The sequence below is a fragment of the Humulus lupulus genome, chromosome X (genome assembly GCF_963169125.1).
Source record: "Humulus lupulus chromosome X, drHumLupu1.1, whole genome shotgun sequence".
Lineage (NCBI taxonomy): Eukaryota > Viridiplantae > Streptophyta > Magnoliopsida > Rosales > Cannabaceae > Humulus > Humulus lupulus.
In genome coordinates, this window is record NC_084802.1 from 94842544 (window position 1) to 94865626 (window position 23083).

The window sequence follows — 23083 nt, forward strand, 5'->3', positions numbered from 1 at the left end:
TTTATTTATAAATATATATAATTAAAAGAAGAAAAAAAAGAAAGCGCCCTTGCCTCGCAGTGGCAACGGTGCTTTAGTTTTATTGCTCTCCAACACATAAAAAAGTCCACTGTCAGTAATTGATCAGAAATAGTCAAATAGCCACTGCGGTTGGCAACCGCAGTGGAGTTGCTCTTATGAGTCTTAAGGTTCTTTGAATGAATTGAAGATGACCAAAACAGTTTTTTTTTTTAAAAAAAATCAGTTTTTAAATGGGGTTCGGGTTTTAGGTCTGAACCCAAACCCATGAAAACCAAATTGCAAAACCCAAACCCAACCCGACTCCTGTTGGGTTCGGGCCGGATCTAACCCGAGTCAAATGTTTACCAGTAACCCTAATGCTTACTCAAATTTCCCATTTTATTTTAATCAACCCCGCCCGGGACCCAACAGGGCGACGGGGTGTTTTTGACATTTAAGTTACTAAAATTTAATATTCAGCAAATGGCCCTCTCATCCTCCATCTTCAGTATATCTCGTTTCTCATCTTCTTCACTCTACCTCAACCGTATTACTCCAAGACTCAACTGGATAATCCCCAATAAGCACCGCTACCAGTTTAACGGCTGTAAGACAATGGCTACTACTTCCGCAGCACTTAATAAAGAAATTGCGGCCAAGCAAGAGAAAATCACTGCTCCCTACGGCTCTTGGAGCTCCCCGATCACCGCCGATGTCGTCGCCGGTGCCTCTAAGCGGCTTGGTGGAACTTCCGTCGACTCCAATGGTCACCTTATTTGGCTAGAATCCCGCCCCGCTGAAGCAGGGTACCTAAATCTTTTATGTATATACACTTATGTGCCCTGCCTGTGTTTCGTCAAAGGGAAATTGGGGTTTTCTTTTCTATTAAAAAAAGAAAAAAAGACAAGTGGTATTTAAACTATATTAACTGTAAACAGGCGAGCGGTTCTTGTAAGAGAAGCGGAGAAAGCAGGGGAAGAACCTGTTGATATTACGCCAAAGGACTTTGCGGTGCGGACGGTGGCCCAGGAATACGGTGGTGGGGCTTTCTCAGTTTCTGGGGATACAGTTGTTTTCTCCAATTACAAGGACCAAAGACTGTACAAACAGTTTTTAAATTCCAAAGGTCATGTTCTAGCTGCTTCTCACATTCCATTCAGTGATTCTTAATAGTTGATATTCGGTTCTGTTATCTCTTTCAGTGATACAATTGCTGTCGCTTTATTGTACTTGAAGTTTGATTATACAGTTCTTTTTGCAAACCGTTAATGATACATGTTCCTGTTTATGTCTCTGTGTTCCCTTTTTATGGTTTATGTGATACATTTGTTTTATTTAGTACTTGTCACATTTCTAAAGTATATGTATATTTTGAACTTATTTTAAATCTACGGTAGCGGAATTCTCGTAAATGTGTGTGGAAAGCTGATTTTTTTGGAATGTATCATCAAAACCTGCTAACGTTATGCAATGTGGGACAAACAGATTCTTTACCCAAACCACTCACCCCGGATTATGGTGGACCAGTAATCAGTTATGCTGATGGAGTGTTTGATTCACGATTTAGTCGTTATGTCACTGTCCGGGAAGGTATATTTCTAGTTTTTCTTCCTTCTTTCCGGGCATTTTTTGGTTCATTTAGTTATTTGTTTACTATAAAAGGTTCCTTTATCTTTTATGTTTAATGTAGATCGTCGTCGAAGTAGCACAAATGCAACTACAGATATCGTGACAGTTAGTCTGGAAAGTGATGATATTCAAGGTGAGAAATGTCAAGTAGAAAGGTTACCAATTTTCTTTCAGCGTGTATAGTTTGTATATTTGTCAAAGTAAAACGCTAAAATTTCCTAGATTCAAGTGTTTTTTCTTATTTTTCAAAGGTTACCTACATTTGAATGGTGTAGCAGTGTAAGTGTAGCTGTTGTGTATTTGTTTTTCAAAGGTTGTCTCTTTTTCAGAAAAAGAAATTGTGTATTTGTTTTTCTTATTCTGATAATTATGTTTTTATGAAGAAAAATAGTCATTTCCTGATTGTAGTATTGTATGATACTCAGAACCAGAAGTACTAGTTGGTGGAAATGACTTCTATGCCTTCCCTCAATTGGACCACAAAGGTGAGCGAATTGCATGGATTGAATGGACTCATCCTAACATGCCATGGGATAAAACAGAACTCTGGGTTGGGTATATTTCTGAAAATGGGTAAGGAAATTTCATTTTCTGTAGCCACATACATAGTGCTTCTTTGTTTGTGTCCTTTCCGAGGTTTTATGGTCACAACCCTTAATAACTGCCTTACTGCCTTTTGATAATTATATCTACTTGTTATATGGCATGCGTATTGGTTTTGTTTGTTTTTCATTTGAGTTTTATTTGCTCATGCATCTATAACATTTTTCCTTGATCACGTCTCCACTATGGTTTCAGTTTTTTTTTTCCTCTTAAACTTAATAACGTTGATACCTTCATGCAGAGAGATCTACAAGCGCATCTGTATTGCTGGTTCAGATCCTACGATTGTGGAGTCTCCAACTGAACCAAAGTGGTCTTCTTCTGGTACTTATTGTTTTGCTTGATTTTAATATAGATTTTAGGCATATTTCTTAATTAAGAAAGGGACAGCTTACGTGTGTATTTGACAGTATTATATCTTCTCTTCAACATTTCCCAAATTCTTAGTTATAGATTCCCGTCTATTACTGGCTGTGCAACCTAATACACTCTCATCTTATCCGCTCTATTTATTATCATGTGTTTGTTTAAAGTCCTTTGTTAATTTTACTAAACAGTATACGTTTCACTAAGCAGATTCAATATTTTTATCCAGGTAGTTGTTTAAACGTGTAGTTGCTAAGGTGTTCATGCTTTAATTCAATATGTTTGAATTTGTGCAGGGGAACTTTTTTTTATTACAGATAGAAAAAGTGGGTTTTGGAATCTTTTTAAATGGGTAAGTTCAATATTTGATGTTCCTTGTGACCATATTTTATAGCAAATAGAGTTTAATCCATTTTGTTTATTTTGTCTCTGTTCGCACAAAAAAATAGACACCCATTGTCAGTGTCAGACCTTAAAAAATTCAGTGAGGAAATGCTATTATGAATGTATAAATGAAGGAAGAAAATGCAAAACATTACTTGTAACAATTAAATAAAACAATAAATTCAGTGGGGGCTTTTTAAATAAGGGGGTAAAAATGTAAAAATTATATGTATTTTTTTATTTATTATTGTTATTATTATTGTTTTTTCTTTAAAAAAAAAGTGGGTATAGCCGGTGCCCATTGTTGGACATAATCCATCAGCAGAAGAATGCAAGAATTTTGTTTGTTAAATATACAATACATTCAATATTGTTATTACCTTTCATAATAGGATGAGATCTTGAATCAATTTACTGTGACTCTTCACATTGTAAATTGTTGTATGGAAAATATAAAATACGATCATGTTTATTTTTAGATGTTTGGTTAGAGAGTATGCTGATATTAGTATAATGTGAAACAGGTTAATGTTATGAAAGGGTTTGAACTTTTGTATTAGAGCTGCAGTTATTAGTAAGCATGACAAAATTGTCATATATTAGAGCTGGGTGAAAAAAATATTGCAGATTAAAATACCAAAATTATGAATCTTAGAGCTTTGTCATGAATGATTCCATCGTGTGATTATTTATTTATTTTTGGCAACTTCAAGCATTATTACTTGTATATAAAATGGGATATAGTTAATTTCTTTCTCTTCTAGGATTTAGGGTTTATGGGAATAGGATTTATAAAGACATAGTATCCCTCTCCAGCCAATTCTTGAATAGGACTCTGCTGTCCGTGTTTTCGCCACCTGACACGTGGCAATTAGGAGTAATTAGCATCAAGTCATGAAGTTCTTGGAGTGTGAGCTCTTCCAAGAAATCTAGTTTGGCCAAGTCGTGGAGGTCTCCAAGTGAGGCCATGCCCTGAGGTCTTCCCTCGAGGCGAGGATGTCTCCAGTGAGGCCACGTCTTGAGCCATTCTCCAAGTCATGGATGTCTTTGAGTGAGGCCACGCCCCGAGGCCTGTCCTCGAGGCGAGGATGTCTCCAGGTGAGGTCACGTCCCGAGAGGCCCTCTTCACTCGGAGTTGATGCTAGGTGTCAGTCATTGCGGGTGCGGGCCACCGGAGGATCATTTGACAACTTTTGGTGAGCCTCGATTAGTGGTGTCGAGTTTGTACTCTCTATAATCGGCATTTCCCATAATGCCGCCTGAACACGGACAAACGTGCGTCGCACCCTGACAGTCAGAGATATGTTTCTCATAAAGTTGGTACGCAACTTTCTACAATGGGTCCCGTGCAATCTGCCTCGGCGGTAGTCTCTATTTAGTGCAGCCCTTTTTGTATTAATTCAGCATTAACACCTCAGAATGAGAGAATTTATAATAATGATAGATGATTAACATTAATGACTTCAACCTCTATAAATAGGGATGGGGTATCTCTTTGTAAGTGGTTCGAAATTTTAGAGAGAAACTCTGTAGCTCAGTGTAATATATATGCTGCTTGAGAACCACTATTGAAGCTTGCTTAAAACAAGCTTCAAGCTCACTAAATACCAGAGACTCGTGGACTAGTGATCTTTTATAGCCTGAACTACGTAAAACCCTTGTGTTTTTTTATATTATTTTATTTATACTATCAAATTAAGTTGATAGCGAAAAAGACAGTTAACATTTTTGTGCTTTGATTAAGAGCTTGAAGAAAGTTTAAAGAACATAGCCATAGTGACCACTTGGAGAAACGCGCCAGACGATGCAGCTCCTCCCGCTGGAGTTGAGGGAGGAGAAAACAGCCTTCAACCACTGCAGACCCCTCTGAGATGGTGGAAGACTATGACGAAAACGCCGAATACAACATGGACGACGAATATTATGAGGAATACCCTCAGCCCATGGACGCGGAGGAGACGTTAGAAGCGGTGGTGCTCCGCGACTGGGTGACCACTCAGCAGTAGAAACTCGACACCCAAGAGGGTAATATCGCCGCCCTACAGGAGATGGTTAACGCCATGAGTGCTACTTTGGTGGCTCAAGGGTTGCGAGTGGACCCCCCTGGCACAGTACTATCTAGGTAGCCAGTTGGTGTGCCACCTGTGCACCCAGCTAGAGTGCCACCTGTCAACCTAGCCGGTGTGCCTACAGAGCATCCGACTGATGTGGCGCAAGATCCGCCAGCTGTCGTGCCCCTCGTGCACCCAGCTGGAGTTGGAGCCCCACCTGTGCCATAGGATCATAGCAAGGGTAAGATCGACGAGAGCCTTGCTCCCAAGCAAAAGAAGGCTTGTCGGAACCCCGAAGACAACCAAGCCCCAAGGCTAGCTGATAAGGGTAAAGGCCTAGGTGCTTGAGGACATCGCCAGGCTGTCCGTGCCCATGGAGCTCAGGGCGTTCTGCCCAAGCGCGCCAATATTGATCGCGCGAGGCCCGGAGGTGGTATCCCCCCAGCACCTCGCCATCACCATAGGAATAACGACCAAAGAGCCAACAGGCGAAACACCTCCGTTAATCGAGATTGCGGCATCAACATCTCAGTCAACAATGAAAATGTTGAGTTCGACGGTGAAATGGAAGTAGCATACCCCGAGTGCAGTGGTGCATTTCGAGGCCAAACTGACCTACTAGAAGGCCTGAACGCTCGTAGGTGTAACAAGACTTTCGGGCGCGAACCCGGGAGGAAGGACCAGTCAGACCTCCAGGATGGCCTTGATGCTCGAAGCAGGGACAACCCGGCACAAAGTGCCAACCAAGACTATGATCCCCTTCGCGCGAAGTTACAGAGCTTGAATAGGATAATGCTCACTTGAATAGGATAATGCTCAGAATGGCACGACGTCAGGGCCATGACTCTGACTCGGAGGACGAGTAGCTGTATGCTCCTCACATTGTAGAAGCACCGTTACTGCGAGGCTTTAAGATGCCTTCCATCACGTCCTACGATGGTAGTACGGATCCCACCGATCACCTTTCGAAGTTCAATAGGTTGATGTCAGTACATCGCGTTTCCGAAGACGCCAAGTGTCATATGTTCCCGATAACCTTGATGGGACCAGTAGATGAATGGTTCAAGAAACACAGGCCGGGATCCATTCATTCGTGTCATCAACTGTCGTCTTCATTCCGAAGGCAATTCATAGCTGCTCGCAAGGTGAGCTTTGGAGTCAACGCTTTGACCAACATAAAGGACCCTTCGAGGCCTTCAAAGCTTACATCAAACACTTGAAGGAGGAAGTTGCAAGAATCAAGAGAGTTGACGATGGCCAGCAGCTAATGGCCTTACAGGCTGGCATTCGTGCGGGGTCCCCGTTATGGGATGACCTGCAGCGGAGAGTGTGCCAAAAGCTCGACGACTTCATCCGTCGAGCACAAGAGTATATCAACTGGGAGGACGCCCAGATCGGAGCATTTCAGGGCCTGTCGCCTTTCCCGCTTCGACGACGCCAGGCCCCGTGGCCTCGGGGACCCAATATCCACCCTTCGCTCCTGTCCAACCAAGTGTGGCGGGAGCCCAGTCCAGTCTAATTGTCCCGCCAGTTGGCTTTACTGCCGTGCCACCTGATGGTTTCAGTGCGGCTCCGACGGGATATGGAGTAGCGCCTACTGGATACAGTGCTTACCAGCTTGCATTCAGTACTAGAGTTGCTGTTCCATCCTAGTCCGCTGCACCCATCCAAACCCCTAGTAGCAGTAGATGCGAGGGTAAAGGCAAGGGCAAAAAGCCCAGGGGAAATACGTCTCGCAGTACTCCGAGTATACTGACTTAGTGGGCTCTCAGGAGAAATCTTTGCGGCCACAGAACAACACGTTCATTACCGGAAGCCACAGGCCATTCGGAGAGACAGGGAAGATGAGATCCCAACAAGTTTTGTCGTTTTCATAACGATGTAGGGCACCACACAAACGAGTGCCGCCAACTCAAGGATAAGATTGAAAACCTAATCAAATTGGGACACCTTCGCCAGTATGCTCGAGATGGAGCACGCCAGGCTAAGGCCCCGGCCGCAATAACTCCGGCACAACTCGCAGCTCCGCAGCATCAGATAGTACACGAGCCTCCTCCAGTGAATGGATGGTGTAGGGTTTGTTCATTGGCATCAGACCTGTATTTGCTGCTTCCTCCGAGATGCCAAGTCGAAGGGGTCTTGTCGCCAGGGGGCAAGATCCTCTCGCACCACGAGAGCTTGACTGCTGCTAGCCACTTGCTTCGGTGTCGAAGGCGTAGAACCCTTGGGTGAGTAGTTGGTGGAGCTCCTCGGACATCTGAAACAACATACCATGCAGTTAGCGTTGTCTCGAAGAAAAATTGGTCAAAACTAGTATCCCTAAGACAACTGTTCGGAGAGGAGATAAGAAATTCTAAGGACGCAGGGTGTTATCGGGGCCAAAAAAATCAGCACCGAAGAACATTGGAAATTATGAAAACTGCCGGAATGTGGGAATTTTCTTCCCAGATTCCGGTCAAATGTCCAGAAAGACAAAAGTTGTCTAAGGTGTGCAGAAAGCCGTTTTGACCACTTATAACACCAAAATGTGCCTAGAAAGACCTATAGAAGGTCAAAACAACCCTTCAAGTACCACAAAAAGCCTGTTCCTAAACATGCATCTAAACTCTCAAATTAAGCTTGACACAAACACAAAACCAATAAATACTTACTCGAGATGTAGTGCAGGTAGGTGCTGAAACAAGTTCGAACATTGAAAAATCGCTTGTCGTTCGCCCATAAATAAGACGATTCTCGCCAATTGTCCAGAATTGTAGAGGAGGATTAGGGATTGGTGACGGACTGGGAAGTTTAAGAGAAGAGAGAATTTGGAGGTTTTGAATTTCGAATTGTTAAAGTGCATACTGAGAGGCAGTTCTCGAGTTTTTATACTCGCAGAACCTGGGGTGAAAGCAATTTCACCCTGACCGTCGGATTACCTACGACATAGGTACACGAGATCAATCCAACGGTCAGAATCTAAAAGGCACAGATCGTAATCATTAGCTTGGGAAAATGATGCCTTGGCACAGAGCGAGAGGACACTTACGGTACAGATTTGACGTTTTGGGCCGTGAAGTTGACCCCTCATTAATTGCACGGATTGATGGGCCCAGCAATAGGGAGTCAACATGTGGTGTGACTTTCCAGAGTGACGTCAAGGGAAGCCCAAACGTCTTCCCCCTGAAGACCTTTTCGAATTACTCCACAGTAGGGCTGCACATCGGGTGGGTTGGTCAGGTTCGGGTTAGTTGGGTTCAGGTTTGTCGGGTTTCGGGTGAGAGAAGGTAATACGGAACCTGCCTGAAATGATGTCGGGTTAGAACGGGTTCGGATCGGGTCAGATGGGGGAACCTCGTGTTCGGGTGGGGAAGAAGTGTAACCGAACCCGACCGAAATAGACTCGGGTGGGGAAGAAGTGTAACCACCCGTGATCTCTGCAATATATCAATAAATTCCATATATTATATACTTCCATAAATATGATTCAAACAATGATTACAATTAAAATACTAAATAAAAGTTTGTATAACAACTTACCAGACTCGAGAATCTCTGATGTTTTTAGCACTTCTACTTCATCCATGTAGTCTCGAACAATGATTGGTTGATGTGAACTGCTCCACCAGTTTTTGAGACATTAAATATTCAACCATTTTAGGACTTAGTGAGCTCCTAAAAGGGTCTAAAATCCGACCACCAGTCGAAAAGGCAGCCTTAGAAGCAACTGTTGTAACTGGTATGGCTAACACATTACAAGCAATGGTTGACAGGATCTTGTACTTGGATGCATTTCTGGCCTACCATTTCAAAATGTCAAAGTTTTCACCCTCAATCATAAGTTCAACATCCTCAGTTAGATACCTATCAACTTTATTCTTTGTCTTACCACCATCTTCCTCTTTCATTTGTTGTACAAACTCATCATGCAACGAATCATACTTCTTCAAACTAGAATTGGAAGTGAATGAGGAAGAGGAAGATCCATTAGGCTGAGGCTGAAGTAATGTAGAACCCCTACCACCATACAAATCAAACAGTGATCGTAATGTTTGTTCTACCTCATTAATCATCTGAGCGTATGTCAGTGGACCATAAAAAGCTTTGAAGCAATGATTGAGATCATGGTTTAAAAAAACGTTTGAGGCGTACGCCTCGAGGCGCGCCTCGAGGCGAGGCGGTGAAAAAACGTATCTGAGGCGCCGCCTCATAGTGTGGCAGTGAGGCGCACGCCTCACGTGGGTGAGGCGGTCCGAGGCGGTCCGAGGCGTATGCCTCATGATCTTGATTTTTTATGGCTGTTTTATTGCCTCAAACCGTGGGGCCTTTTTCAAAATAATGATTTGGGCTTTTTTTTTAATTAAATGGGCTTAAAATTTGGGCTTAAGTGATCAGATTTTAAGTTAAAAAAACCCTAAGTTTCTCCTATTTCCCTCTTCTCTTTCTCCTTCACGGCAGAACCAACATCTCCCATCTTTCTCTCTTTTCTTTCTCCTTCACGGCAGCACCAAGCTCTCCCTCACACTTCACAGCAAGCTCCAACTGCACAGTAGGCTCTCTCCATCATCCAAGCTCTCCCTCACACTCTTTTCATTTCTCTCATTTTCAAGCAAGAAGCTCTCTCCTCTCACCCATCATCTCAGTTTTTTTTTTTGACCTCTTTTTCTCAAAGTCAAGGCAGCTACCAGCCTTAGTTTTTGTCAAAGTTGATTATTTTAGAAAGGTAAATAATTTCCTTAATCTTCTCTGTTTTTTGTTTTTTAATTTCCTTAGTTTTTGTTTTAAAGTTGCTGAATTTTTAATTTTATTTTATGCTTTTAGTTGCTGAATTTAAGTTGGGAAGGATGAGTAGAAAAGATCCTGCTTGGAAGTATAGTGTTGAAATAGAAGTGCCGGAAAAAGGTGGAAAAAAAGGATACAAGTATTTAAAGTGTAATTTTTGTAGTAAAGATATTAAGGGAGGGGTGAAGAGAGTGAAAGAACATCTTGCTTGTACACACAAAGATGTAAAACCATGTCCTAAAGTACCTAAAGAAGTCAAGGAGGAGATAAGTCAATATTTGAAAGACTATGAAACTACAAAATTTATTTCTCAACGAAAGTTTGATGAGGCGGTGGATTGTGGATCCTACTTTGGTGATGGACCTAGTGGTTTTGGTAGTGGCAATCCTTTGGAGGGTGTGAATTCTTGTCCTAGCAATAGTTCTAGAGGTGTTAGAGGGCCTATGGATCGATTTATGGAGAATAAAGGAGATGAGGAAAATGAAAAAAATACCGCTGCCACAAAAATGACTCCAACGAGTGCTAAAGAGCATCGAAATCAAGTATGTTTAGATATTGGGAGATTCTTTTTTGAGAATGGGATCCCATTTAATTGTGCAAGAAGCCCATCATATTTCAATATGTTGCGTTCGGTTGGGAATTATGGTCGAGGATTGAAAGCTCCAACAATGCATGAAATGAGGACTTGGATACTAAAAGAAGAAGAGAAGACAACATCCGAAATTGTGAATGAGATCAAAGCAACATGGAAACGAACAGGGGTTTCATTATTATCAGATGGTTGGTCAGATATGAGAAATAGGAGTCTGATCAATTTTCTAGTTAACAATCCCTATGGGACTGTTTTTTTGAAAACTATTGATGCATCAGATTGTGTAAAAGATGCACAAAAATTGTTTGAATTGCTTGATGATGTTGTTGAAGAAATTGGAGAAGATATTGTCATTCAGGTGGTCACAGATAATGCAAGTGCATACAAGGCTGCTGGAAGATTATTAATGGAGAAGAGAAAAAGTTTGTATTGGACTCCGTGTGCTGCTCATTGTATTGATTTGATGCTTGAGAAAATTGGAGAATTGCCACAACATAAAAATGCTTTGCTTAAAGCAAAGAGAGTTAGCAATTTCATCCATAACCATCAATGGGTGTTGAGTTTAACAAGAAAATTTGCAAAGAAAGATCTTCTTCGACCAGCTGTCACACGATTCGCCACTGCCTTTCTAACTTTAGAAAGTATGCATCAATTGAAGCAACCACTACAAATGATGTTTGTTTCAAAAGAATGGTCAAGTTGTGCATGGGCAAAGAAACCTGAAGGGAAAGCTGTGAAGAAAATCATAATGAATGATAATACATTTTGGCCTAGTGTGGTTTATTCCATAAAAACCACAAAGCCCCTTGTGAATGTTTTAAGAATAGTTGATGGTGAGAGGACACCGGCAATGGGATTTATTTATGGTGCTATGGATGAGGCAAAAGAAAAGATAGCAAAGAACTTAGATGGAGACGTGTCTTCATATAAGGAGATTTGGGAGATCATTGATCAAAAGTGGGAGTTTCAATTGCATCGCGACTTGCATGCAACTGCATATTACTTGAATCCTCGATTCAGATGGAGTCCCAATGTTTCCGAGCATCCAGAGATTAAAACTGGTTTGTATAAGTGCATGGATAGACTCATCAAGGACCAAGAAACATATGTGAAGGTCGATGCCCAACTTGATGAGTATAAATACAAGCGAGGATTGTTTGGCTTCAGATCATCCTTAACATCATACTTAACACGTCCACCTGGTGAATACTTAAACTTTTATCTCATTTTTTGTTTTATTATAGTTTATATTAATATTATAAAATAAATTATTCATTACTTTGCTTCTTTTTTCATGTCTTTAATTTGTATAGTTGAATGGTGGGACAACTTTGGAGATGAAGTTCCAGAACTCAAGTCATTTGCAACAAGAGTTCTAGGTCTTACTTGTTCAGCATCGGCATGTGAACGTAATTGGAGTACGTTCAATCAAGTGCACACAAAGAGAAGAAATCGTCTGAGCACAAAAAAGATGAATAGTTTGGTGTACATTATGTACAACAAAAAGTTGAAGCACAAATTTTTTAAGAAACAATCACGAAGAGAGGAAGATGATCCTTTGATTGTTGAAAATGTGTCTTCTGATGATGAATGGGTAGCCAATCCAAATGATGAAGAGGATGGTGATAGTAGAGCAATCGAAGTTGGTGGGGAAATTGAGATTGAGGATGAGGGCGGAAGTTTAGCACCGAGGAAGAGGAAAAGAAATCAAGCACCAATTGAAGTGAATTTGGATGAGGAAGATGAATTTGAAGGAGGAGAAGATGACAGTGAAGATGGAGATGATGGACGAGCTATACAATTTCATGAGAGTGATGATGAAGAAAGTGAAGAGTTCTTGGAGATTTAATGCATTTTATTTATGATTTTAAGACTTATAACTAGAACTTTTATGACTTTGATATGGACTTATGTGTTGTTTGTTATGAATTCTATGAATTTTATGAATTTTATGAAATTTCATGAATTTTAGGATATTTTATGAATTTTATTATATTTTTTAAATTTTATTTGTTCTTATAGTTGAGGCGTACGCCTCGTTGCGCCTCGAGGCTTACGCCTCGCGGTACTAAGAGAAAACGCCTCGCCTCGCGATTTCGCCTTTCAAAACCTTGATTGAGATACTTGAGTTTGTAGCTTGGGTCAAGAGCTAAGACAATTATAAGGGCCTCGTTACATTCCTCATTCTTTCCCTAGTATTTGTCATATTTAACTTTCATGTACTGTGCCATATTCGCTAACAACGAGTCATCCTCCTCAACTGCCATTTTATACAAACTGCTCTGTGCATTACATATTTCAATAAAGTACTTGTCTTCCGTAACATAGGTTGATCCACTAAACCTTAATGTGACCTCGTAGAATGTCTCCAAAAACTTCACAAAGACTTGCGTTCTCCCAGTCCGTTTCAGTAGGCGGTCCCTTCTTTTTCTTTCCATCTTTGTCAACCTCATCAAAATACTTTAATAAATTTGCATTTGACATTAAACTTTCAAATGCCTTTTGGAATTTTAATGCACAATTAAGCATGAGATATGTAGAGTTCCATCTCGTCTGGACATTTAAAGATAGAAGTCATTTGCATTCAATTCCTTCTTCTATGACAACTTCTTTAAACCTTTTGAGTCTAGCGGGAGAAGACCTAACATATCTAGCATATCTAATGCTAGCAATCGAATCATGCTTATTTTTTAATCCTTCACTGACAATCAAGTTTACAATATGAGCACAACACCTCATATGTAAGAACTTCCCATCTAAAATGAGACCATTTTTCTTTTCTCTAAACCGTTTCTTCAAAAACCGGATAACAACTTCATTTGAAGAAGTATTGTCCACCGTAATGACAAACAATTTTGAAATGCTCCCAATCATTTAAAAAGTTCTCAATCTCTTTGCCAATAGTCTCCCCCTTGTGATCTACCACTAGGCAAAAATTTATGATTATTTTCTGATAGTGGAAATCAGAGTCAACCCAATGCACTGTGATGACTATATAGTTCAAATTCTGAATAGAAGTCCATGTATCAGTGGTGATGGAGACCTTCTCATGCTTTAAAATATTTTTCAAATTCTTTTTCTTTTCTTCATACAATTTCAACACATCCCGAGCAACAGTCATCTTGGAAGAGATATCAAACTTAGGCTGTATGGTTCTAACAAATTGTCGGAAACCCTTCCCCTCAACATGCCTAAAAGATAACTCATCCAACACAATGTACTTTGGTAAGGCAAGTTTGCATGCCTCTTTGTTATAAGCCACTGGAACTAAAGTTGTGCTCCCCTCCTTCCCTCATTTCACCGGCTCAAAACTTATACGGACTAAACTCACAAACATTCCTAAAGTGATTCCACAGATGACTAGTCCCATGTTTTCTATTATCAGAGAAGAGCTCACTACCACAATAACAACAAATGCACTTGGGTATCTTTTCTTTATCGTTAGGATCAACTGGGGCAATTTTTAGAAATACTCCCAAATATTTGACCCTTTTGTTTATTTTGGAGGCAAAAGAGGTTTTTCTTTTTTTTACCCATTCTTTTAGGTTTACCCTGGGCCTGATCTATAAGAGTTTCATCATTGGTAGGTGGAGGTGGTGGAGTTTCATCTACTTGATTTTGATCTATATCCATAATCTATAGAGCATGTAATAAGAGGTGAAGAGAATTGTATTCACTTATATTTCAATGAGAAATAAACATATATTTATATACAAACTAGGGAAGCTATACTAGGAAACTATGAGAGAATAAGAAACTAATTAGTTCTAATTTATAGCTAATTTACAGTTAATATGACCAACTAATATATATAGCTACAGAGCACAAAATCATATATAATATAATGATCAACAACTGAGCAAACCTAAAATCCACTAATCTAGTCCAGTACAATAGATAGAGAAGAGGCATAGCAAAACATTCCAATATCCACTAAACACCAAACAAACCACACACAATCAAGCAAATCAATGCAAAATTCTAAATATTAGATATACATCAAAGTTAAACTAATAACAAATTTAATTTTACATATACAATCAAGCAAAGCAATTCAAAATTTCAAATATCCAAATACAAAATCCATTAAACAACTAACTAATAGCAATTTCAATTTCAATTCAAACCAAACATTATATATTGTTCATCATAATCATCATATATATTATATAATCATATAATCGATTATAATATAAATATATATACATTTAAAATGTAAAATAAAACAAAAAAAATTACCTCTGTCAAGCCAAGTGCTATTGTGCTGCCGACTGCTGTGTGTGCTCCTTCTTGCCTACCCTTTGCCTTGCCGGCGTTGATGCTGAGCTGCCGTAGAACCAAAACAAGCCGCCGCAGGAGAACCGAGAGCGAAAGTCGGGAGTGGTGGGCGTGGGATCGTAGGTGTGTGGGTGGACCGTGGTGTGGAGTTTGGACCGTGGGCGTGGGTGCCTGGGTCTGGGTGGGGTGGTGGTCTGGGTGGGTGGGTGGGTGGTGGCGCCCTGAGGTGAGGAAGAGGGTGGGGGTTGGGCGGCTGGGGTGTCAGGACTTGGGGGGAGGGTATTTTAGTTTAGGGTTTTTTTTTTAGATTAAAAAGTGAAAAAAATGAAAAAAACTAAAAAAACTCTTGGGACTCGAACCCGACATACTTAAATTTGTTACACCCGAACTCGACCCAACCTGTCCTGTTGGGTTTTGTCAATTTTCCAGGTTTTTCGGGTGCAGCTCGAGCGGGTCCTACGGGTTTTCAGGTCCAAATGTGCACCCCTACTCCTCAGTCCAAGTCTCCATTGTCCGAGGACGAGTGAAGACTGGGGGCAAATGTTTTTCGTAATTTTGCCACCCGACACGTGGCAATTAGTAGTAATTAATGACTAGTTATGGAGTTCTCGGAGTGTGAGCTCTTCTAGGAGTTCAAGTCCGGCCAAGTCATGGATGTCTCAAAGTGAGGCCATGCCCTGAGGTATTCCCTTGAGGCGAGGATGTCTCTAGTTGAGGCCACGTCCCGAGCAAATCTCCAAGTCGTGGATGTCTCAAAGTGAGGCCATGCCTCGAGGTATTCCCTCGAGGCGAGGATGTCTCTAGTTAAGGCCACGTCCTGAGCAAATCTCCAAGTCATGGATGTCTCCGAGTGAGGCCACGCCTTGAGGCTTGTCCTCGAGGCGAGGATGTCTCTAGGTGAGGTCACGTCCTGAGAGACCCTCTTCACTTGGTCATTCCTCAGGTCCAGGATTCTGATCCTCGGACCTAGAGTTGATGCCAAATGTCAGTCACTGCTGGTGTGGGCCACTAGAGGATCATCTGACAACTTTTGGTGAGCCTCGATTAGTGGTGTTGAGGTCGTACTCTTGACAATCGACATTTCCTCACAACGTTGCTTGACACAGGCAAACGTGCGCCGCATCCTGATAGTCAAAGATATGTTCCCCATAAAGTTGGTATGCGACTTTTTGCAATGGGTCCCGTGCAATCTGCCCGTAGTCTCTATTTTGTGCAGCCTTTTTGTTATAAATTCAATATTATCACTCCGGAATGGGAGAATTTGTATTAATGATAAATAATATACATTAATGACCCTAACCTCTAAAAATAGGGATGAGGTTTCTCCTTGTAAAGGGTTAAGATTTTTACAGAGATTCTGTAACTCAATGCAATATATATGCTGCTTAAGAAACATTATTGAAGCTTGCTTAAACAAGTTTCAAGCTCAGTAAATACCAGAGGCTCGTGGACTAGGACTCTTCTGTAGTCTGAACCATGTAAAACCCTTGTGTTCTTTCACATTATTTTCTTTATACTCTCAAATTGAGTTGATAGCGAAAAAGGCAGTCAAGAGACTATGCAACTTGAAAATTCTTCAGATATCATTTATAGTAGAAATAGTGTTAGCATGTGTAAATATCTAGGGTGTCTTGTGCAGCTAAGTATAGGTTGTAATATTAGACAGCTAAGCAGAGGTTGTAATATTTATTTCTTTCCTTTTTTAGCTATCTTGTACATTGTAATTTGCTTATATATTGGCTTTTCTATTTTTCAATAAAATCAGATTTGAAGAATTAATCCCAAAACAACTACATGGTGTCAGAGCATTTGTAGTCCAAAAATTGGGAAATCTTTCCAATTTTTTTTTTCTGCTATTTCTTAAAAAAATTAGGGTTTCGTTCTTTGAGGCTCAAACTTAGAAATCCTTTTTAGAGTTGTCTTCTAATCTCACCTCCTGCCCAGAAAGCTTGCCCCATCTCCGATCGGCAAAACCCCAAATCTCGTGGTCTAGAAGAGTGGTGCGTGAGTCACACGCCGCCACACTCCCCGGTGTCACAAGCTGACATTTTGACAGCGGAAATGCCCGTGCGGCACCTTGACTCCTCTGAGCCAAGGTCAGCCTTCCAACTATTCGAATAACAATGGGCACATTTTTTCGCACGACCGTATGCCTCTGCACACTTCCGTCTCTTGAACAACTCTCGCTGAGTCATGCTCTCAAATATCTATGAGTGCAACTATGTATCAAGGCTATCTTTCCAAGGCACTCACACTATCCATAGGTTCTCACTATGACAAGGCAAATCCCAACACTGATGCTCACCCAGACATTCACAAGTCAAGGTAGCATGTGTGGCCAAGAGCCAACACCAAGCTGACGTGCCAACACCTCTCATCATGCCCCATTCGATACTATCCGATTAGCTCACGTCACAGACCAAGGACTTCCATACGTCCATGGTCCAATCCTCAAGGCACCATGCCTTCACGCATATTGGCAGCCCCTTGAGACTAGCTGCCAGACTAGTAGCACACACTGGACCTCTGTCCTACTCAAGCATAGTGCACCCTCCAATGCTTGTATGCTAACAAGTCCCACGAATGACTTCCCGTGCCATCTCGTAACGAGACTCGTGGCCATGGCGCACCATAATGTCTTTCGAAGGTTCGGGCCACGCTCCATGCAAGCGGCATCCCGGCAAGCCAAGGGAACTGTACCCCTAAACCTCTGGTAGCACATTTCAACGCACTACCGGGACGGCTCGGTAATGTCCATGAGTACTACTCATGGAGACATATGAGTCCCCTCGTGGTCCTCATATGCCCGCCTTACTAGTCCTCCTAACTAGTAGTAGCTCACTTGACGCACCTGTGCCAGGGGGTGGTGGAGAGCTGACACCAGGTGCTCCCCCTCCAAAGAGCCTTTTGAGCTTTTAGCCTTCTACCAAGAACATATATGATGTTTGCTTGGGAGACATATTTGGCTCTCAGCTTGACAATTCTCCGAATCTCCCAAATCCGATTGCACCATAGCGTTCATTGACCCTTCAATATGGAACCTACCAAGTCCCGTCCATTTCCGGGCAATATTGAAGATATTTACGAAAATGCCACTGCCGTACAAACTAGGCATCAGCATGCTCACCAGTCTGCACCCTCGCGTGCGCATCTAACCGAGCACCATCCTAGCTTGTAACATGCCATCAAGGTCGACATGTTACACTCTCCCCACTTCAATTGTCGATGCCCTCATCGATAGAGCGCTGGCCAATCTTCTTCCTGCCTCGACTCCTAAGCTCACTCCATGCTTCTTCCGAATCTTGAGTCTGCACTAGTCCCTCTACTACTGTAGAATCACTGACTTGGTGATGATCTCCCACGTCCACTCTTGGACTCGATCCAAGACCCCATGCCACCGTCGTTATTCAGAATCCTCCCATGAAGTAGTGTCGCTGCACTCGAATACTCCTTGCATACTTGAACTCCTCTAAGTCCATCACTACGTCCCTCCAGTCAACCAAGCAGCCCTTGCAACACTGACCCCAAAGCCAACACATCATTTTATTGTTGCTTTCTTGCCAATTGTCCAATGCATACTCCTATTGACAAGGACGAAATTAAGGTGCACCCCTTAGGGTGAGGTTCGCAAACCAACCGTTCCCAACGACACCTACGAAACATTCTTCCATTGAAGGTAAGTCTCTCTTCAACGCGGCACTCGTGCCAACTGTAGCCTTTATGCAGTATCTAGTGCACTCTTGCACATAGATTTCGTGAAGTAGTCTCTCAGACTTTTGCCCCTCCGACCTTACTGCATACCCATGGCTTGATGCGAAATGGCCACTCCTGACCATAAGCACTCTGAGCTTCTACAATGTGGTCAATAATCTGACTTCATTCGAAACCACTGCACTGCCTCCTGGCTCGTCGTGCTTATGCTGACTCAGCATTGTGCCTCAAGTTCTGCCCCCAAATCAACCTTGTCTAACTCTAGACGGCCTGTTGAATCTTGACCAACTTGACTGCACTTTACCTCACACTTGAGGTTTGAAGTTGTCCCAATTCGCTTTCTTCCTTCGGCATATGAATTAGTGGGCTCCCCCACTTAAACTTGGGAATAACTTCTCTTCTCGAGGTGTACCTCTCAAGGTATAGCTTGCAAGCTAACCACTTTCTCTCGTGCGGTCCCTCATTCCATTTATCACTTTTGAAGATGATGTTGAACTAATGCCTCGGTCATTCTAACTCTTCGCCCTTCGACATCTCTATGTTGCCTTGGTACCTGAGTCCTGCTGATTTTCACCTTAGGCAAATGTTGCACTGTTGTTACCTTAGTACTCGAGTCCTGACGACCTTCACCCTAGGTAACTGGCTCTGTCTTTGTCTCTGAGTTTCCTTGACTTTACATTTTGAACAACTAACGATCTCTATGATAACTCATCTCAATGCTTTTGTAATGGAACATTGGTCTACTATTTGGATGTTTGAACCGTGAAGGTCTCTCCCCCACTTCAACTGTTGGCATCCTCGACAACTTGCCCACACGCAAGAATGTTTGACCATCCCAACTCTTCATGCACACAACAAATCTAGAGGTGCACTCTGCAGGATGTGACTTTCGAGTCAACTACTTCGTGTAGCACCACTGTCGATTCCCCTATGCGTGCAATGTCCACATAGCTATCCATATGCTCTATACTAGCATCTCGCCCCTTCGGACAGCTTCTCTAGGATCCTATGGTCACTAAGTCCCAATAGCAAGGCTCTCTGGCCCACATTTAAACTCAAGCACCATCTCGGCCTCCCTAAGCCTTCTTGTAGTACTAAGTTTCCTTGATGCGACCCTCCAGCACTCAAGAAACTCTAGTACTATTGTTGCGTAAATTTAAGCAAGTAAAATGTGCAAGTGTACACAGTCGGCAACAAGTAATACAGTGATAAATGAGTATCGTCTCCACAGGGATTTTAAACTAAATAATTGCAAAACCAACTAAAGAACAATTTAAAGATAAGATAACAAAATTAAGAACATGATTGGAATATGAATCTGAAATTTAAAAGGGTATACGTGATTTAAACTAAAATAAGATGAAGAACTCAGAAAAAATTAATTCAGAGAAGATCTATGTGAACAATTAGATCTGGATGGCTATTTCCCCCTATGTTAATCTGCCCAGTTGTTATAGCAATGGTTCAGCAATTAGGCACAGAGTTAACTGATTTCACAAGAGACTAGTAAGCTTTTTCCAAAACCCACTGATATAATTCCACAACTTAATTTAACACATTCCTATATTAAATCAGGTTGTAAAACACACATTTAATCACCAAATCTCAAGTTATACAAGGTAGCAAAATATTCCTATTTCACTACTACGAACTACCTAAACATGGCATTTCTCTTGCATCATTTAAGTGGATTCAGCTAGACAAATTCTTTCCAAAATCAGATCTAGCTAGTTAATTGTTAATTATGGCCAGTAAACAACAATCATTGAGCATTAATTACACTTAAATGAACAATGGCAAAATTACTAAACTCAAGCATTGAATCAATACTTAATCATATAGGGTTCATAGCCACCCAAATCTTAAGGAAATTAGTTCATATCTAAACTGAAAATTACAATCCAAAACAGAAATTGTTCATCCATAGCAAATATTCAGTTCACAAGTATAGAATCAAGAGTATACACTACAGAAAAGGAAATATAGAAGAAAAAGAAGAAGTAGAATCGGGTTCTAAAGTCCTCCTCCTTCCTTGGCCGTGACTCTTCCTCCTTTGGGTACTGCCTTTTTCTGTGTATATTCCCCTGTACTTCTCTCTTTTCTCTGTTCTGATAAAAAATGGTATATCCCCCTATTTTGGCTGGCTCCTCCCTTTTTGGGTACTTTTTCCTTACCCTAATTAGACAGCCCATTTCCAACTTTTGTCCCTCTCTTGCCACCTCAGCCAGCTGACTTAATTCATTAAAATAGATGCCACATAGGTGCTGAGGTAATTACTTAAGTGCAGCTGGCTTTTGTCCACGTCATCTGTCTTCTGCCCAGGATTGCTATGTGGTTGGCCTACAGCATCGAAACAGCAATGCTCCCCTTTCAGTCCCCATTTTCCTTCTGCTCCTTTTAATTCCCTTTGGCAATTTTAAGCTTCCTTTCCTAACAACACAGAACAGGCATTAACATAAAATATTTACAAATAATACACCAAATAACCAAATCTTAATATGGACTCGCTACCTAGAACAAAAAGGATAAAAATTAAACAAAATCACATTAAACACACTTCCATTACTCTATTTCAACTTAAAAACAAGCTCAAAGATCATAAAAATAACTCTAAATCCTAGAGTTATCAACTATTTTGACCACTGTGTGCGGTCTACTCGGCCCTGCTGGCCTTTGATGCATATATTACACAACTTAGCATATCTTACAATGCCTTAGTGTTGCTCACACAAGCTAACATCTCTGTGAGCCAACATGTCCCACTCCATTGTCTCGGCGCTTGCCCTCCGGATCAGAACAAGTAAACATGCAAACACTTCCAAGTACGACTATCCTCTGACAATCGAGGCCACTGCCACCTTGGTCTCCATGTGATGCCCTTTGGCACACAAGTAGCAACTGAAGCATTTTATGTTCATCTTTATCTAGTTCCCCAAAGTTATCCACTCTCAACCACTGTTGTGACTAACAAGTGTCTAACGGCCACCATCATGCTTCCACACTTGCGTACAAGTTCCCTTTTCAACAACAGCGCTTTGTGCGACTTACACTGTCACTCAGGCGAACCTGAACTAGTGAACCAAGGATACAACCTTGACCACTCGATCAAATCTTGTCTCATTTCAACAAGTTCCAACTCTTTATTAACGCCCCTCTACAATTGCACGTGGTTGTTGTCTTTCTAGCATCACTGAACTTTGATTCGAAGGAACCATAACTTGCCCCCTCTCTAGGATGTCCAGTATTCCCACGAAGAAGAGCAACCGAGTCTCATCCCATCTCAGCTTACTGATCCTTTCTAGGTGACTAAACGACACAACGACATCTGTTCAAGCATCCAGACCTTCTGATCCTTTTGCACGCCTACATCCCCTTTATGATGGGCCAACCAGGTTCATCCCTCACTTGAGATGAACCTGGCTCTGATACCAACTGTCACGGGCTGACATTTTGATAGCGGAAATGCCCGTGCGGCACCTTGACTCTTCTGAGCCAAGGTCAACCTTCCAACCATTCGAATAACAATGGGCACATTTTTTCGCGCGACCGTGTGCCTCTGCGCACTTCCGTCTCTCGAACAACTCTTGCTGAGTCATGCTCTCAAACATCTATGAGTGCAACCAAGCATCAAGGCTATCTATCCAAGGCACTCACACTGTCCATAGGTTCTCACTATGGCAAGGCAAATCCCAACACTGATGCTTACCCAGGCATTAGCAAGTCAAGGTAGCATGTGTGGCCAAGAGCCAACACCAAGCTGACATGTCAACACCTCTCATCATACCCCATTCGATACTATTCGATTAGCTCACGTCACAGACCAAAGACTTTCATACGTCCATAGTCCAATCCTCAAGGCATCATGCCTTCACGCATATTGGCAGGCCCTTGAGACTAGTTGCTAGACTAGTAGCACACACTGGACCTCTGTCCTACTCAAGCATAGTGCACCCTCCAATGCTTGTATGCTAACAAGTCTCACGAATGACTTCTCGTGCCATCTCATGTCGAGACTCGTGGCCACGGTGCACCACAATGTCTTTCGAAGGTTCGGGCCACGTTCCATGCAAGCGGCATCCAGGCAAGCCAAGGGAACCGTACCCCTAAACCTCTGGTAGCACACTTCGACATACTACCGGGGCGACCCGGTAATGTCCACGAGTACTCCTACTCGTGGAGGCATATGAGGACCACGTGGAGACATATGAGTCCCCTCCTCGTCCTCATATGCCCGCCCTACTAGTCCTCCCAACTAGTAGTAGCTCACTTGACGCACCTGCGCCAGGGGTGGTGGAGAGCTGACACCAGGTGCTCCCCCTACAAAGAGCCTTCTGAGCTTTTAGCCTTCTACCAAGAACATATATGACTTTTGCTTGAGAGACATATTTGGCTCTCAGGTCACCAATTCTCCGAATCTCCCAAATCCGATTGCACCATAGCGTTCATTGACCATTCAATATGGAACCTACCAAGTCTCGTCCATTTCCGGGCAATATTGAAGATATTTACGAAAATGCCACTGCCGTACAAACTAGGCATCAGCATGCTCACCAGTCTGCACCCTCGCGTGCGTATCTAACCGAGCACCATCCTAGCTTGTAATATGCTCTCAAGGCCGGCATGTTACACCTGACATCTTCTTCCACGTGCGCGCCCGTGTAGGCGCGTGACAACGCTGCCAACCATCTTTCTCCAGCGTCTTTCTCCT

General features: G+C 42.1%; 2 protein-coding genes across 3 annotated transcripts in view; both read left to right on the plus strand.

Moving 5' to 3' along the window:
* Window positions 1-442: 442 nt before the first annotated feature.
* Window positions 443-23083, plus strand: part of LOC133805232 (uncharacterized) — a 53499-nt gene continuing 30858 nt past the window's right edge. The window contains exons 1-7 of the mRNA XM_062243356.1: window positions 443-806; window positions 939-1126; window positions 1486-1590; window positions 1691-1762; window positions 2055-2202; window positions 2474-2556; window positions 2895-2950. Of these exons, the coding sequence (XP_062099340.1) occupies window positions 484-806; window positions 939-1126; window positions 1486-1590; window positions 1691-1762; window positions 2055-2202; window positions 2474-2556; window positions 2895-2950 (975 nt within the window). The 5' untranslated portion in view covers window positions 443-483. The remainder of the gene's footprint in view (window positions 807-938; window positions 1127-1485; window positions 1591-1690; window positions 1763-2054; window positions 2203-2473; window positions 2557-2894; window positions 2951-23083) is intronic.
* LOC133805231 (uncharacterized) lies at window positions 4639-12525 on the plus strand. 2 transcript variants are annotated; one of them, XM_062243355.1, is made up of 3 exons: window positions 4639-9735; window positions 9834-11588; window positions 11700-12525. In XM_062243355.1, the coding sequence occupies exons 2-3, from the start codon at window positions 9857-9859 to the stop codon at window positions 12233-12235; spliced, it is 2268 nt and encodes a 755-aa protein (XP_062099339.1). In that variant the 5' UTR covers window positions 4639-9735; window positions 9834-9856; the 3' UTR covers window positions 12236-12525. The 2 variants fall into 2 exon arrangements, with proteins under 2 accessions (XP_062099339.1, XP_062099338.1); XM_062243354.1 differs by lacking the exon at window positions 4639-9735 and having other exon boundaries at window positions 9766-11588.